Below are 15,294 nucleotides of genomic sequence, written 5' to 3'. Positions count from 1 at the left end.
GAAAAGTATACTTTGACATCACATAGGCCTGGTGCTTTCGGTTAGAGTGCAGGCAAGAGCAGGCATGGTTGCTATCTTCTGAAAGCCTGCTTGTAAGGTTGGTCTATTAGGTTGGGAACATAGATTGCAGGAGGGTTTACTCCATTCTTACTGATAAGAGATGCCTAAGCAGTTTGTACAGACAATATGGTTCATGCTGAACACCAACTTTCCATTCTAGGAGTCTGGAATTTTGTTAAGTGCCTGTCAGAAGATGCCTTCATGACCCAATAACAACTGTGGGCACCGAGACCCTAAGGAGGTTCCCTGATGGACTACATTTCACACATGTTGTCACAAATTGTTGCTGAGGAAACTAAATGTATCCTGTGTGACTCCATTGGGAAAAAACTCTTGGAAGCTTAGGCCCGGCTTCCAACGGAGTTTGTCCCATGAGCCTTTTTCTTTTGCTGATTTTACTTTGTATTCTTTTGCTGTAATTAATCATAATTGTGCATATATGAGCACAACTAATAGGTTGGTGCTAAAGTAATTGTGGTTTAAAAGGTCAGAAAAATTGCAAAAACCACAATTACTTTTGCACCAACCTAATATATGTTGAGTCTTATGGGTACTCTAAGCAAATCACTACCTCTGGGTAGTGGGCTTGAGGACGCTCAGTTAGTTATAGGCATTTTTACATAAATTCTTCTTTTACAAAACAATTCTAAATTGTTCTCTTTAAAAAATTGGCTAGATCCTGGCTGATATTAAGCAAGGCCTCGATTTCATCGAGGAGGAATATTCTTCCCAAGGTCATGCAAATGAAAACCTTACATTTGTTCTCTAAAACACAAATATTTGAAATCAACTCACTGGTGTCCTGATATGATCCGTCAGGGCAGTGAGTAACACAGCTGTTGGTTTCTTCATTCAGGAAGTATCCATGTTTACAGGACAGGCACTGGTCACCATGGCTGCCAAAGCAGGCCTCGCAGTTGGGAGCACACTTTCTACATCGCTTCTTGTCGGCGTGGTAGTGGCCAGGGGGGCAGCTGGAGACACAGATCCTGCATTGTGGGATGATAAGAAAGAAGGGCAGCGTCACCAATGACTGAGTCCTCCAAATAGCTGTCCTCAGTCTCAAAATCCTTTTTAAACCATGATGGTAAGTAACAGCACATCCAAAGGGCCAAATTCTGTTGGTTAAAGCATTTTCCTGTGTTGGGTGCTGAAGTAGCAATGTAGTTACACAACACCAAGTCCATCAAGGTGTTTCTTGGTCCAAACCACCTTCCAATTTGGGTCTAGCTCTTTAAAGGGAATGATGGTTAGAAATTGAGTCTCAAGAGGAAAGTTATGGCATTGAGTTGAAGGGAAAATATGTGGGAACAATGATTTTATTCAAAAAGGTCGCCAATAAGGGGTTACTTCTGTTTTTGTGTGTGTATCATATGGAGTGTGTATGTGTGGGGTTGACAGTCGTGGTGGTTACATTCTGTTATCCAAATTGATATAAATATATTTAAATTTATGTTGCTTATGATAAACTTTTTTAGAAATTAACTTCCTTGTTTAATTGAAGGACAGGCTTTGTTTATTCACTCAACAAATATTTACTGAGTACCAATTAAATGGCAGGCTTTTTGCTAACAAGTCTCAGAGATAACAGAGGTGCAGGGATAGCCAAGGGCCTTTCCTTTAAGGAATTTAAATTCCAGCATGGATGTAAACAGGAATCAGAACATGTCTGTGTCTGTCTGGATGAATGGAGTGTGGAATCACCACAAGTCAGACCCCTATAGTGAGTTTTTGCCTGAAGGAAGAGGGAGAAGGTGGCAGGCCAATGAGAGTCATGGCCGGAGAGCATGGCCTCTGATGGGACAGTCACTGTTCCATGGCCCTTACCTTTAGACACATACTTGCAGAGTTTGAGGCAGAAGCCAGGGGCTCAGAGGCACACGGTCCAAGGAGGTCTTCAGTGCCCAAAACGGAATAGTGAGGAAGAACAGCGACTAGCACCATTGCCACATCAAGGGCTTGCACATGGGGGCATGTGGGAGAGCATCCATTTGGCTCATGCACTGACATTTTCACAAAGGGAAAGTGCAGCTGTAGCATCAAATATCAACAGCATGGAAAGTATGGAGGGGAAGACCAGGCATGTGAATAGATATGTGTCCCCACCATCCTTCCAAATGTGAGAAAGACATTTGCAGTATTATAGCATGTGTGTATTACTTGCTGTTGAGTTAGCTCTGAGTCCTAGTGACCCGGTAAATGAGTAATGTCTACAATGTCCTGTCCTCAACAGCTCTGCTCAGCTTCTGTAGACTCATGCCTATGGCTTCTTTTATAGAGTCAATCCATCTCAAATCTGCTCTTTCCTCTTTTCCTGCTGCCTTCTGTTTTTCCAGCATTAGTATCTTTTCCCAAGAAGCCTGCCTTCTCATGACATGCCCAAAGTAGGATAGCTTCAGTTTTGTCATTTTTGTCCCTAACGATGAGGCTTAATTTGCTCTGGAACCCACTTGTTCATCTTTCTGGTGGTCTAGGGTATCCGTAGAGCTCTCCTCCAACACTATATTTTAAATGAATCTTTTTTTTTTCTCTACAGGTACATTTTGTGATTCAGTATTGGTTTCACCATTGTGAATTAGACAAAGAGGCAGTGGGATTGTGCAGCAGCATCTGCCTGTGTGTAGGTCCGGAACACGGGGATGTCTGGCCAGCAGTGACCCTGCGGGAACTCCTGGAAATACGTGGGGCGTGCTGCGGAGGATCTGACTTGGCTTGTCTCTTACCTGGTGTTGTTTTTCAGCTTGTAGTAGTAGTGCAGACAGTCATTGCAGTGGTCCGGTCCTGGCCCGTCACAGCCGACTTCACTGCACTCAGGGTCACAGGGACCTTTCCAAAAGAAGTTAGAATAACATTTAGAAAACAATGATTTGAAGTACTTTGGCTTTACCTTGACTTGGGTATAAGCTTTTTTTTTTTTCTATGCAGTGAAAGTTTCTTTAAGATAGAAGGATAATATAATGCTCAATGTGGCGGTAAGCCCAGAGATAAACGCTACACATTTTTTGGGGAAACCAGTTACCTAAATATCAAGAATGTACATCCCAGTCATGGCCTGGTCTTTAAAGCACATATGGCTGCCTTGTGGGAGATAACAAATATTTCAGAATTCAAATGAACAAGGCCACTGTAGCAACTGGGAAAACACCGACTGCAATTAAATATGCATAATGATAAAAATGTCAGATTTATAGAAAAATGAGAAAAATAAGCTGTTGACAAAAAAGGAAGAAAAAGATTACTATTCAATCTTGGACCAGCTTGCCTGTCTCCTCCAAGGTCATTAACGCCATTGAATACCTCTGTGATACCGTAGCTAGCAAGAAATTTCATTATGGCATCTGGCACAAGCTTTGCAGTATATAGTCTTGGATTACAAAACAGGTACTTCAGGCACAGATAATAGATTTAAAAGTGCATCCTACCCATACGCCAATGGGCAACTCAACAAAAGAAAACTACACATAAATTTTAGAAATGCGAGCAAGCTTAAAGAATTCCAGACTTGGCATGAAGGCTCCTAATCTCTCTTGTTACATATTCTTTGATACAGAACTAGAGAGAATGCATAGTCAGAAAAAATGCCAAAAAGATGGAGCTATTTGGTGATTGACGAAAAGCTTTCTAATGACATGAGATAGTTATAGACATTTTGCTTTATTGAACTAACTCCCTTTTTCCTTGTTCTCCATATTTTGGGACATTTAGCCTCTCAATCTTCAAGCTGTGTCCCACTGAAAATTCACATGATTTTAACTAGCAATAAACATATTGCATGAAATGTACAAACAGTAAGTCATTGGTGCCAGAAATGTTTTAAGCCATACTTACTTTAATCAAAAGGATTTACTGTTGAACTTTGGTCTCCTTTAGTTATTATGTGACTATGTTCTACAGTTACAAAATCACAGGAACATAAAATGGTAGAACTGGGGAAGAGAGACTCAGAGAAAAATCTAGAAGTCAAACACTCTAATTTTACTGATGAGAAAACAGATTTTCCAAGAGTTATATTGGCTTGCCCAGTACCATACAGCTAGAAGAGTTGGAATCAACATCTGTCCTGATTCTTAGTCCATGTCTCCTACTTAGAGTAAATCATGTACTAGAGATGACCTTTTGATCTGAATGGAAATGAGTCATTTTGAAATTCTGCAAACTTGAAATATGTTTCTGATTAATTGCAACAAGAGTCATTTGATGGCACTGTTTACCTCTGTTTTCTCAAAAGCCTTAAAATTGATATCTAAACTAAATTCCATAGTTAGTACAACTTGGGACATTTCAGCTGTCTTCTGCTATGATACTCGAGAAGCGCATGTCTGTTGTGTAAGGGTGGAAGTTCAGCTGACTCTGAGTCCCCTAGTCCCTGGAATTCAATGATACAGTACAGGGAATCTGGTTTTGATAATGCCATCTGTGCCTCTAGGCCAGGGGTGTCCAAACTGTGGCCCGCAGGCCAACTGCGGCCCGCAATCCATTTTTTATTGGCTCGCAGCAAATTCCAAAAATATATTTAGTTTACTTAAATAAACCAGGTAAGGCAATACGTACTTCACCTCGAGTGAGTGGCCCGGCTGTTTGTGTATTTTACCACATATGGCCCTTGGTGAAAAACGTTGAAAACAGTTTGGACACCCCTGCTCTAGGCAGCCTGACTTCTTAATAAAGGTGAAAATCACAGCTAAGAAGAAAAGAAGTCATGGGTGGCCCTGAATTTTCACCAGATGATTTCTACAATTAAAAAGCCCTCCCAAAACATTTATTTTTGATATGTGCCAAGGGGTCTGCATGGCAAGTTCACATGCTGTTTCTTTCATAATCTTAAGCTGTCCCAGATGCAATTTAGTATTTTAGGTTGCAGTATAATAACGAAACAATTGTTTTTGTTCTCTCACAAGTGCCAATGTGGACATTTTGAAGATATAATGAGAAAAAACCCACAAAGATGTATAACTGTTCAGAATTTTAACATTATCAAAATTTTAATTGGAAACATACCATAAAGCACATAGTAATAGGTTACTATTATATTCCATTTATGTTTTTAGATATATTTTCTCCTAACAGAGAAGGCAAAATGCTTTGATAGTTATAACATGAATACTAATGTTACAAGCTCAAAGCAAAATAAGAAAAGCTAACACAGTCTAGCTCTGGTTAGCTCAATTGGTCTGAATTATCTTAGCTTATTATTGGTTCTGTGATACTACCTGTTTAGAATAAAAGGAACTACATACATATTTAAGATATTCTGTTAAGGTTATAAACAAAGTACTTTTATCTTTAGTATCTATAAAAAGAATCTTAGAGCTGCAGGAAAAAAATATTTCTCCTTTAAAGGTACATTAAACTGCTATTTACAAATAGTTCTGCATTAGGAGAAGCTTTGCTCATTGAGTGTCATATCTTAGAAGGATTGAATGCTGCTGGAAATGGTAGCCAATGCAACAAAACTGGAATCAGAAATATACTGGGGAGGAGAAAAACAATTTGCAGATGATATGGCTACAGTAGCTAAACTGTCTCAAAAAATTAATTTAGAACGTATGAATTGGTAGGAGAGTTAAGCCAAATGGTCAGATAGCTATAAGCTAAATATGCAACAGAGAACAGATTTCCTAGTTTCCAGCATATTAACTAGGTAGCAAATATGGAATATTTTCCATTACAATAGCAATGAGACTGAAAATAGGAATAACACTAATGAGAATACCACGACATAAAATTAAAATATTTCAGTAAAATAAAAACATGGTCTGTTGTTTTGAATGGAAAGATTATATATTTCAAAAACAGTTCTTCAATTAGATTGAATATAAATTCAAATTACATTCCAATGGGATTTTTAAAGGGGAACTTACGACTTGCTATGAAAAGAAGCAGATATATATTCATGATATATTAAAATGTATCATGATATTAAAGTGTAGGTGCTATTGGTTTAAGAATTATTAGTTTGATAAATCAGAAAAGGTGGTACCATAAGAGACCCTGGTGTAAGAACTTAAATATATTGTTATAAAGGAAATATCCTAAACTATTAAAAGAAGGTAACTCAGCCAATGATATTAGTCTATTTGGAAAACAAAGACAGAACTTCATTTCACACCTATATAACATAAACCAAAATAAGTTCCAGATGAATTAATGGCTGAATGTAAAAATCAGAGATTATAAAAAATTCATGTGACTATTTAGCTGATTTTAGGGCAAAAACAACTATTTAAAAAAAATCACAAATGTTATTATCTGAAAATATAAACCTTACTCTCCAATTTTCTTTGTCTGTCAAAACAACACAAAACAAAAACTACATTTCATAAGCAAGTGATAATAAATGTTTTCAGCAAATATGAGATAATGTGAGAGACAAGAACATACAAAAAATTCTTAGATAAGAAAACTGCTGCCAGTTTGAACAGAAAATTATTGCCAGTTTGAACAGAATGGGTAAAAGACAGTTTTATTTAAATCAGAGAACTACAGTAAGTCCTCACTTAACGTCGTTGATAAATTCTTGAACTGTGGCAGAAGAACATATAAGGAAATCAATTTTACCATAGGCTAGTCGATATAAACAAGAGTGAAATTCCTAACTCATCAATGTTATAACAAAACAACGTTGAATGAAACGACATTATCTGTGGACCTACTGTACAGAAAAAAATCTTTAGATTTACTAGCAATCAAAACTAAAAATTTGAAAGTGTTCTTTTTTTTTAGACTTTTCTTTCTACTCAATACCGGCAGGAATGAGTTCAATAAACACATAGCTGTCACAGTGCAGACTGGTATATCTTTGTCAGGAAAGCAATGTTTTAAAATTTATCCAAATCCTAAAACTGATTATTCCCTTTGATGCAATTCTCAGAACAGAACTCTATTCTAAAGAAATAATTAAAGGTATAGACAAAGCCTGATTAGTAATGATGTTCATCTAAACCTTGTTTAAACTAGTGCAAAACTCTAAGCAAACTACACATCTTGAGTCATGGATTAAATATATTATAATGCGATCACAGGATGGACAATTAAGAGCACAGGGAAATATGCTCTTAAGATCTTTAATGGAGAAAAGGATAAGAAAACTTTATATACAGTGTGGTTTTAGCTTTGAAGGAAAAACACATGGATATTTGTGTATATGAATATATACATACAAATATTTGAGGGGGTAGAAAAGAAGATGACGGAAATATATTAGAATATGGGTGGAAGTTTGTCTCTGCGTGGTGGGATGCATGAGCTTTCTTTCCTTAGCCTATGTCCCTGTAGGAAGTCAGCTCACCTGCATAATCCTCTGTGCCATAGTCATCGGTAGGGTCCTCCACTCGGCTATAACGGACACGTTCCACTTTAGGAAACTCGTTGGTTGGTGAGTATGGCTGCACAGAGGTTCCATAGAGTACCAAAGACCATTCTTTTAATTTACCTTGGGAGAAACAATAAAACCAAATCATGATCAAACATTTACTCTTTAGCTTCGTAATTTCTTTAATTCCTTCTTACCTAAGAAAAAGCATCAGTAGAAGAATTGTGGGAAGCAGATTCATATGAATCATTGCATCAGGTACAGGGCTAGAAAAGCACATTTGCCACTGTTTGCAGAGTTATTAACTATTCACACGGCACATATTTACTGAGCACCAACTACAGGACAGGCCTTAATTTAATCAGTATTCATAGGAAGACCAAGAAACAAACACAGCTCAGCTTGCTGGGCTGAATTTCAAATTATGGGTATTGAAGAGAATCCTAGTATTTTACAGAGCTTTTGTTTCTCTATGTAGAAAAGTCTTATTTGAATTTGACACAACTGTTTGGTGTTACCTGACTTGTTTATCAGTAAAAAGATAAAAACAACTGTTTTGTTCCACCTGATTCCTGACTCAGTCATTCAATGTTATCCTGTTTATATTATCCCGTAGGGTAATATTATCCCTATTTATATTACCCTGTAGGCCTGTGGTGTCCAATCACAGCCACTGGACACCTGTGGCTATTTAAATTTAAATTATCTAAAATTGGAAAATTAAGTCCCTCTAACTACATGTCAATTGCTCAGTAGCCATGTGTCTTTGGTGGCTACTGTAATGGACAGCACAGACGTAGAACACTTCAACACTGCAGAGGGTTGTACTGAACAGCGCTGCAATAGAGCATTTTCTGGTCAAGGGTGCCTTGACCAATGAGACAAACGACAAGTGTTTAACCTCATGTGGATGGTATGCTCACAAGGAACACTGTGCTTTAGTTTTAGTCCATATTCATTTATTTCTTAGATTTATACAACTGAAATCCTTAATGCAAAAAACCCAAAATAAAGCAAAACACAAAACATAAAAACCACACACACACCAAAAAAAAAAATCCCAAATGAAAAACTTCCCCCAGGCCATTAAACTTAATCAGATTCACATAAAAAAATTGACCATAAGTAGAAATTAGTAAGAGAAAACCATTAAAAACATGGAAATATGCTGGCAGAAAGGATACTCCTTAGGACCGGTCCCCTCCTTGGCTTAAAACAAAGAATCCAGGCATGATCCAGAGCTAGGGTTCTGCCAGAGCCAGAGAATGGTGAACTTCAGGTGTTACCTAATTCATCTATTAGTATCTATCATCACCATCAAATTGATGCTTATCATTTCTAAGTGCTTACTACTGTGTTCCCCCCAAATAAGACCTAAATGGACCATGAGCTCTAATGCGTCTTTTGGAGCAAAAATTAATATAAGACCCGGTCTTATTTTACTATAAGACCAGGTAATTAATATAATATAATACAATACAATACAATACAATACAATACAATACAATACAATACAATACAATACAATACAATACAATACAATACAATACAATACAATACAATACAATACAATACAATACAATACAATACAATACAATACAATACAATGTAATGTAATATAATATAATATAATACTGGGTTTTATATTAATTTTTGCTCCAAAAGACGCATTAGAGCTGATGGTCTGGTTAAGTCTTATTTTCGGGGAAATACGGTATACGCTAAATAAGTTTTATCCCTTTAAATGTTCACAACAAGGTAGGTACTTGTATGCCCAATATAGTTGAAATAAACCATGATGAAGAAACTGAGGCACGGAAGTTGATAACTTTCCCAAAGGCAGTCAGAGGACAGACTGATGTTAAAACCCATCTGGGGATTCCAGTTTAAGATGGCAATATAGGAAGATCCTGAACCCACCTCCTGCCATGGACTCAGCAAATTGGCAGCTACATATGGAACAATTTCCTCTGAAAGAAACCCCAAAATCAGCTGAGTGGCTCCTATACAATGGGCAAACAAGAATAAACCCATATGCAAGCGGGTAGGAGAGGCTGAGACACAATCTCACCATAAAACCCACTGCTGGTTTGGCGACCAACAAATGGGAAGGAACTCGAAACCCCAAGCTTCTCCCTGAGGAGCAAAAGGTTTGAATTCCACATTGGGCAACCCAATTTTTTAAGACCAGCACCTGAGAGATGAGCTTCCCTCCCTTACCCCCCCAAAAAAATCCAGCTTTGAAAACCAATGCAGCTTATGTAAACAAGTCCTGCAAAGCTATAGCAAACTGAGAAGCAGTTCTTAAAGGGCTCCAGTGGACTCACCCACCTCAGGGCCCAGTACAGAGATAGCTGACTGAAAAGCACCTGGACTTTCTGTAAAACAGGCTTATTTGCTTATTTTAAATCATCTGCCTGGGGGCGGGCATCTAATTTAACGTACATCTAGAGGACTGCTGAAATACTCTCCAAAGCGGAGCCCAGCAAGTGCCATCTTTGAGCTCTCCCTCTGCCTCACTGGTATCTTCAAGAAAGGACTTTGTACTCTTATCTGTCACTGCAATTTTTGAGGCTGCCACCCAGGAGACACCTCTAGGTTGCCTGGCTCTAGTGACCAGCAGGGCTTATACTTGCTGGTCCCATAGGACTGCAAAGAAAATTGACAAGCCTTTAGTTAAGATTCACTAAGGGGACATAAGAGAGAAATCAAATAAATAAAATCAGAAGTGAAAGAGGAGACGTTATAACAGATACCACAGAAATACAAAGGATCATAAAAGACTATTATGCACAATTATACACCAATAAATTAGACAACATAAAATAAATGGATAAATTTCTAGAAACATACAACCTACCAAGACTGAACCATGAAAAAATAGAAAGTCTGAACTGACCAATTACAGGTAAAGAGATTGAATCAGTAATCAAAAACCTCCCAACAAACAAAAGTCCAGGACCAGACAGCTTCCCTAGTGAATTTTATCAAATATTTAAAGAAAAATTATACCAATCTTTCTCAAACTCTTCCAAAAACAAACAAACAAAAAATAGAAAAGGAGGGTACACTTCATAACTCATATGAGGCCAGCATTAACTTGATACCAAAATCAGACAAGGATGACAATATTCCTGATAAATATAGATGTAAAAATCCTCAGTGAAATTATTAGCAAACCAAATTCATCAACAGATTTAAAAGATCATACACCATGATTAAGTGGGATTTATTCCCAGGATGCAAGGATGGTTTAACATTTGAAAATCAATCAATGTAATCCAACACATTAACAAAATGAAAGATAAAAATCTTATTACCTCAATAGATGCAGAAAAAGCATTTGACAAAATTCAACATCCACGTTTGATAAAAACTCTCAATAAAGTGGATATAGAGGGAACATACCTCAACATAGTAAAGGATACATATGATAGCTAGCATCATATTCAACGGTAAAAAGCTAAAAGCTTTTCCTTTAAGATCAGGAACAAAACAAGGATGCCTACTCTTGCCACCTTTCGTCAACACAGAATTGGAAGTCCTAGCCAGAATAATTAGTCAAGAAAAAGAAACAAAAGGCACACAAATCGAAAAGAAGTAAAACTCACTATTTGCAGATGACATGATATATATATCCCTAAATACACCAACAAAACACTGTTAGAACTAGTCAACAAATTCAGTTTCCCAGACTCTGTTTCCTTCACTCACAATACTTCTCACAGAGTGGCACAGGGAGGTGTGGCTTGGTTTCTATGACAGGACTCACAGTTAATAAGCTGCTCAGCCTTGCTACAGAGGAAGCTAGATTGGTAGACATAAATATAAATATATGTGGGTATATAAATGACTGTCCATCCTGTCATGCTGAGCGGCAGTCTTTTTGCTAGTTTGGAGAGAAAACTTTGCCCTGGTTTTTCCAGTAGACTGACTGATTGATATACTCTCTCCCTGGAGGGATCTGTTAAGAGCTCAATTAAGGGCAGAAAAATGCTAGTCACAGGATTTTCACAAAAGTGGTCTGATAATTCTCAACATGACTCTTTTCCCAAAGACCTTTTTAACCTGACAATATCACTTAACCCAAAAGAGAAGACAGCAGAGAGATAAGCAACAGTTCTGTTGCTAACATCAGTCCTCAGTAGTCAACAGAGAAATGCAAATCAAACCCAAAATGTGATATCATCTCACACCTGTTAGAATGGTTATTATCAAAAATGTTAAGAAACAGTAAGTGTTGGCGAAGATGTGAAGAAAAGTTAAACCTTGTGCTGTTGGTGGGAATGTGAAGTGGTACAGCCACTATGGAAAATGGTATGCAGGTTCCTCAAAAAATTAAAATAGAACTACCATATGGTCCAGCAATGCCACTTCTGGGTATTTATCTGAAGAAAACAAAAATACTAACTCGAAAAGATACCTAGACCCTCATGTTTACTGCAGCGTTATCTACGATAGCCAAGACATGGAAGAAACCTGTTCCCATCAAGGTATGAATGGATTAAGAAAATGTGGTATATATTACACACACACACACACACACACACACACACACACACACACACAGGAATATTAGTCAGCCATAAAAAAGAAGGAAATCTTGCCATTTGTGACAGCATGATGAACTTTGAGTGCATTATGCTAAGTGAAATAAGTCAGAGAAAGACAAATACCATATGATCTCACTCACATGTGGAATTTTAAAGAAAACTAAACCAAAAACAACATACACAGAAGAAGCAAGCTTCACAGATACAGAGAACAGGTTGTGGGTTGCCAGAGATGGGGAATGGGGGTTTGGTAAAATGGGTGAAAAGGGTCAAAAGGTACAAACTTCCAGTTATAAAATAGTAAGACCTGGGGATGTAATGTATAGCATGATGACTACGTTAATAATACTGTATTGCATATTTGAAAGTTGCTAAAAGTAAATGTTCAAAGTTCTATCACACACACAAAAATTTGTAACTATGAGGTGATGGATGTTAACTAGACGTATCTGTGGTGATCACTTCACAATATACACAAATCTCAAACCATTATATTGTTCACCTGAAACTAATTATGTTATATATCAATTATATCTCGATTAATAAAAAAAACATTCTGGATCCAAATCCTGTGATCTTAAACCATTATATAACACTGCCTTTCTGTTCATTTCCAGAAGTTTAGGAACCTGATAGTTAAAACTGAACATATTCTGTGCCGCATTGTTTTCTGACATTTGCATTGGGCCAGTATGTTGGTTAACATGTGGTTTGTCCTCTGTCAGCTTTTCTTTGGATTCACTCGTTAGGGACTATTCTTTTCATAATCAGGGTGTTGTTTGGTCTGAGAATTTAAGTAGTTGCAAGAAATGAATGACCACCTGAAACTGACGACCTAGCTGATTGCCTTTAGGTTGCAATGCAGAAGAGACCCCTCTTTCCTTACAGCATCTCTCAAGTGTACAAATGGAGCATATAACACAAGGACATCACAGGAAATTCAATCCATCAGTCACACTAAGACCTAGTTCATTCAACTTGCAATGTTTTTGGATCTAAAAATTTACCCTCCTAAGTGCTTTGAAGAATGCTGCCTCATAATCAATTATTTCCCTTACTGTCATTTCTGAAGTACATCATTAGCCCAGTGAGGATATCATTGCTGGGTAATCCATCTCTTTTACTTTTCACTTATTATGTAATTTTATTTCGTTAGAATCTCTGCCACAAATCACATTAAATACAGCCATATTTGAGCCATCATTCCCCATACCACCACTTTTTATCACTTGCTAAATTCTGTAGATTTTGCAGTTGATACTGCAACATCCTGTTAAGAAATAGCTGTGTAAATACAGAATGAGAAAAATCCATTCTAGGTACTTGCTAACATATAAACGCATTCTGCCCAAAGTATAAAACCCACAATAGGCTTAATGTGCAACAAAACAAACAAAAATACTCCTGACGGTTTTGTTAATATGTATTTAAGTACACACACACACACACACACACACACACACACACACACGCCAAAGTCCCTTTCCGAAGTTGTGACTAATCCTGAACCAAAAGGTTGGTTGAAGGAGGGATACTCAAAGATCATGTGTTTCTATTAAAGAACATCTCTAAAATGATTGGAGGAGACTGGGGTTAACCATGAACATTTATAAAGGAGAAGTCAATGCTATGAAATAGACTATCTAGATTCTCTTGGCTATTGCAGAGAGCTTTCAACACAGGGAATCCTAGTAAACTGGATAGACTCTGAATTCCTCGAGGGCAGAGAGATTTATATTCATAGCCCCTAACTCTTGCACACAAATGCCAGATCAACCAGTAGTGTTCCCCTAGGGCAGTTTGCTCGCTTGGAAAGAGCATTTTATCACTGACATTCTTTAGAATTGCTGGTGCATGGTGATAACAAAGAGCAGAATCACTTTTAGTTTTATCACAGTCCTAAATTCTCAGCAGAGAAAGCGCCCCTGATGTCTGTACTCCATGCTGCACCTCCTGCCCCGCACCTTGGTACACAACTGCCACATTTTGACAGCGTTTATTTCTCTGGGATCTCTGGACACATAAGAGCCCTGTAGTGACACCTGCTGATGGCTCAACGGGGAGCCACCCTTTGGTCAGTGCAGCACAGCCCTGTCACCACACTGCCATTGCCCCTGCGTACCAACTCCATGTGTCTCCATGGGCATAGGGTTAAAAGAGGAGGGAAGGAGAGAGGAAGGTGCTGGGAACTAAGTATATGATGAACAAGTGAAAACGTCTTTGATTTCTGGATAAAACTTTGGCAACCATTATATTCAGGCTGATGCTGGAGGTGAGCTGGACCCAGATACTCTTTAACAAAACTTTTACCTTTTTCACTGTGACCTTGCCACCATGATGGTTTTAACCTCTCTGGTTATGGGGCCACTGTGACAACACAGATGAACCACAACACAGAATTAAGGAAAAGAGATGGCCAAATTACGCGGTCAAAAATGGATCTCTCAGAATGAGTAACTGATGGACACCTGTGTTCACCTCTGTATTGTGCTGTGTGCCTCCTCCCTACGCAGCCCACTGTACCTGAATGGCATACACCTTTACAATTAATTAAAGAATGTCTGGGTTAATTTATTCTGCCATCAGGAGAGGGCTAGAATTGGATGTCAGTCCTAAAATCATTCTCAGGTCTGATTCTTCTGCAGATGGACTGGACACAGCATTGAGAAGCATGAATTTTTCAGGCAATTCAAGATGTGTCCACAGCTGCTGGGCGGAGAAGCTGGGTTAGTTATCAAACAGATCATTTGTTACTGAGCCAAGTACCCAATAGGGCTCCATCATAGGCAACATAGGCTACTGAAAAAAACTGTTCAATGTCCTACCCCATGCGGCATTTGTACTTTCCCTTTTATTAGGTTACAAACAAGCTTCCACGAAGAGGGAACTAGGACATAAGCAGCAACAAGAGCCTGAGACCACCTTAAAAGACCTCTGTTAACATCATAATTCATATGTTTTGCCTATCAAGGTTTTCTTTTTCCTTCGCTCTTGGGTTCACGTGGGGCAGAATACCAGCATTCATTTTGTTTAGTGTTAACCAGTTTAGCTGGCATAGGCCAGCTTAGTATGTGGCCTGCTCTGAAATTTAAATGTAGAGTAAACTCATAAAACAGACAACTGAGGAAATCTGTTTCCTCTTGTGATCAGGCTGTTTAATCCGTTGCAGGTGGACATGGCTGGCTTGTTTATGGACAAAGAAATTAAGGGAAGCTGGTGAGAGATGTGGATCCTATATTCTGAAACCCGATCAATAGCTGTCATGTTTTATCTTGCACTTATATCTAAATATTTATTTCTTATCCTTAAATTATTACCTCTGAAATCATAATCTTGAGAACTGGAGTATATGCAGACAACTCAAAACAC

At 38.0% G+C, this 15,294-nt stretch overlaps 1 protein-coding gene across 3 annotated transcripts in view; it reads right to left on the bottom strand.

Moving 5' to 3' along the window:
- Nucleotides 1-15,294, bottom strand: part of PCSK5 (proprotein convertase subtilisin/kexin type 5) — a 404,636-nt gene that overhangs the window by 139,904 nt on the left and 249,438 nt on the right. For all 3 annotated transcript variants that reach the window (XM_074330572.1, XM_019736691.2, XM_019736690.2), the window contains exons 14-16: nt 7,349-7,492; nt 2,784-2,886; nt 856-1,049 (exon numbers count right to left, since the gene is read on the bottom strand). In XM_074330572.1, the coding sequence (XP_074186673.1) occupies nt 856-1,049; nt 2,784-2,886; nt 7,349-7,492 (441 nt within the window). The remainder of the gene's footprint in view (nt 1-855; nt 1,050-2,783; nt 2,887-7,348; nt 7,493-15,294) is intronic.

Source organism: Rhinolophus sinicus, linkage group LG04, assembly GCF_036562045.2.
Source record: "Rhinolophus sinicus isolate RSC01 linkage group LG04, ASM3656204v1, whole genome shotgun sequence".
In the NCBI taxonomy this organism is placed as follows: Eukaryota; Metazoa; Chordata; class Mammalia; order Chiroptera; family Rhinolophidae; genus Rhinolophus; species Rhinolophus sinicus.
Note: the sequence above shows the minus strand (reverse complement) of the source record. Positions and strands in the feature narration are given on the sequence as shown.